Genomic DNA, 3,103 nt, shown 5'->3' with positions numbered 1-3,103 from the left:
TGTGACCCTATAGGATCATATTTCATTAGCAATATCAATCAAAAATGATTCTTGGGCGTATAGATTCAACACCATCATGTGTTTTTATGATGCTCATGTGTTGCACGACATGGATGAATATTCCAGAAGCTGTGGCATGACAGATTGTGATTGGTTAACACCTTTAATGGGCCAATAGGGTTGGACCATTAGGGTTTTAGGTCTGATACCGTCACTATATATAGGGATGTCTGCTAGTGATTTTAAGTGTCTTGTATTCTACAGTGATACATGAATCTCTATTGAATTTGTACTTGTAAACTCTGTTTGAGAACTCATAAATAAATAATACTCCCATTCTACCTATGGATACTATAACTTGTGTGCTTTTGATTTTCTATTATCCGATTTAGTTCCTAACATGTTAAATAACAATGGTTAAGCAGAAGCCCAAAAAGTTAGCTATGTGGTTCTGAAGTTGGGTGGTAAGGCCCTTGAGTGGTGGGAGGCGATGGACCCGATTATCACTGAGGCAACTCGATGTGCCATGACCTGGGAGATCTTTAGCCGGAAAGTACAAGAATGCTTTTGTACACCGGGATAGATGCATATGATCGAGCGTGAGTTTCTATCGTTAGAGAAGGGTAACATGTCAATTGCAATGTACAACTCCATGTTTTCTGAGAAACTACAGGTCTCGAAGAGTTATTGCCACACTGATGCAAAACAGGTGGAGTATTATGCTGAGGGGTTACCGGTCAAGTATCGAGCTACTATGAGGCCGCAAAACACTTTGGCAGCTTCCATAGATGAGGAACTCAGATTCGAGGTTGATTTAGCGACACTACGGCTGTGGTGGCCAAGAGTAGAGAGACAAGAAAGTGGGAGGATCAGTCTGATTCCTACAAGAAGAAGATGAATGTTACCGGTAAGAAAAGCGACAAGCCGAGTTACTGTGGGAAATGATAGTGTTCTCACAAGGGTCAGTGTAGCAGCACTACTATCAGTTGTAGGCGTTGTGGCAAATTAGGGCACAAGATATGTGAGTATACGAGTATCGAGCCTATTTGCTATAATTTCAAGCAGATGAGACATATGAGTAAGAAGTGCCCCAAGCCTAAGGTTACTACAGGTGGTTCAAGACAAAAGATAGAGACATCAGAAGCACCACCTCATGCATTTCAGATGACAACAGAGGATGGCAGGCGTAATCGTGAGGTGATTCTTGGAACCTTTTTGGATAATGATTTTCATGTTGTGGTTTTATTTGATGTTGATGCTAGTAGATCGTTTATATCCCCTACATTTTATGCTCAGTTTGTGATACCTCATAGTCCTTTGAGTCATGTGTTAGACATTGAGGTTGTGGTAGGGAGTTCTATTCTAGTGCAAGAAAAATATGATGGTTGTTCGATCATCATCAATCGTCACACCTTTCCTTTGACTTTGATTCTGATAGGGATCAAATCCTTTGATGTTCTCCTTGGTATGGATTGGTTCTCTGCCAATCAAGTTGATATCCTTTGTTTCGAGAAGTGTGTTCGTATTAAGATTGCTGATGGAAGGAGTATTATGACTCGAGGGAAAAATTATATGGGTTCTATACCTATTATCTCTATGATGAAGGCATGTAAGTTCTTGGTGAGAGGTTGTGAGGTCTTTTTGGCTCATGCGATCGAGAGCACAAGGAAGATAGTGGATCTTGCCAACATAGAGGTGGTTAGAGAGTTTAGTGATATTTTCCCTAACGAGTTTCCTAGTTTACCACCACTACAGGAGGTAGACTTCTAGGTCGATCTTGTTCCTGGAACAACTGCAATAGCCAAGGCGCCTTATTGGTTGGCTCCATCAGAGAGGAAGGACGTGTGGTCTCAACTGTAGGAATTATTAGAGCATGGTTTTATTAGACGGAGTTCCTCACCTTGGGGAGCATTGATTCTCTTTATGAAGAAAAAGGATGGCTCCATGCAGATGTGTATTGACTATCGGGAATTGAATAAGGTGACTATGAAGAATAAGTACCCACTCCCGAGGATAGATGACCTCTTTGATCGGGTACGGGGAGCTAGTCACTTTTAAAAGATAGATTTGTGTTCAGGTTGCCATCAGGTGCAGGTCTGTGAGTGTGATATTTCTAAAACCACTTTCAAGATACAATTTGGGCATTATGATTATCTTGTGATGCCATTTGGTTTAGCGAATGCGCCTGCAGTTTTCATGGACCTGATGAATCGGGTATGTCATCCAATTTTGGACAGGTCGGTTATAGTATATATTGATGATATACATGTGTATTATCGGAGTGCCAAAGATCATCAGAGGCATTTTCGAGAGGTTTTAGAGATGCTACGCAAGGATAAACTATTCATAAAGTTCTTCAAATGCGAGTTTTGGTTGCAGGAGGTCCAACTTCTTTGACATATTCTTGGAGAAGATGGGATCAAGGTGGACCCAACCAAGATAGTGGCAGTCAGGGAGTGGTCGAAGCTGAAGACTCCTACTAACATTCTTATTTTCTTCGGCTTGGTGGGCTATTACAGAGATTTATCAAAGATATCTCCAAGTTCGCACGTCTATTAACCAAGTTGACAAAAAAAGAAGAGTCATTTGTTTGGGCTGATAAAAAAGAGGATGCATTTCAGACATTGAAGAAGCTCTTGTGTGAAGCTCCTGTTCTCTCTCTTCCCGAGGGGAATGAGGACTTTGCCATCTAAAACGATGCATTATTTTTAGGATTTGGTTGTGTACTTATGTAGTGTGTGAAGCTGATTGCTTATGCTTCCTGACAGCTAAAAAGCGATGAGCTAAATTACTCAGTACATGATTTGGAGTTGGCGACTGTTTTATTTGCACTCAATTTATGGACACATTACTTGTATAGAACAAAGTGCACATTATATATCGATCATAATAGTTTGCAGTGTATTTAGAGTAATAAAGAACTGAATATGAGACAGTGACGTTAGGTTGAGTTTCTTGCAGATTATGAATGTGAGTGTAACATCCATAAAAATCTTGTCAATTTAAAACTTTTTAAAACATTCAAAAACCAATAGCTATTACAAATTGGTTTCAAAATAGTTCCATGTCAGAGTATCCCAAAAATCAAATCATAAAAATATGA

The 3,103-nt window shown here is 39.9% G+C and overlaps 1 protein-coding gene across 1 annotated transcript; it reads left to right on the top strand.

Annotated features, from left to right (window-relative positions):
- The first annotated feature begins 1,074 nt into the window (after nucleotides 1-1,074).
- Nucleotides 1,075-2,693, top strand: LOC145163826 (uncharacterized). The gene is made up of 2 exons (XM_079082577.1): nucleotides 1,075-1,758; nucleotides 2,520-2,693. Exons 1-2 carry the CDS (start codon nucleotides 1,075-1,077, stop codon nucleotides 2,691-2,693), a joined length of 858 nt encoding a protein of 285 aa, XP_078938703.1.
- The last annotated feature ends 410 nt before the right edge of the window (nucleotides 2,694-3,103 follow it).

Source organism: Lactuca virosa, chromosome 3 (assembly GCF_052849685.1).
Source record: "Lactuca virosa cultivar CGN04683 chromosome 3, Lactuca_virosa_CGN04683_v6, whole genome shotgun sequence".
Taxonomy (NCBI): domain Eukaryota; kingdom Viridiplantae; phylum Streptophyta; class Magnoliopsida; order Asterales; family Asteraceae; genus Lactuca; species Lactuca virosa.
This window is presented reverse-complemented; position numbering and strand designations above follow the sequence as displayed.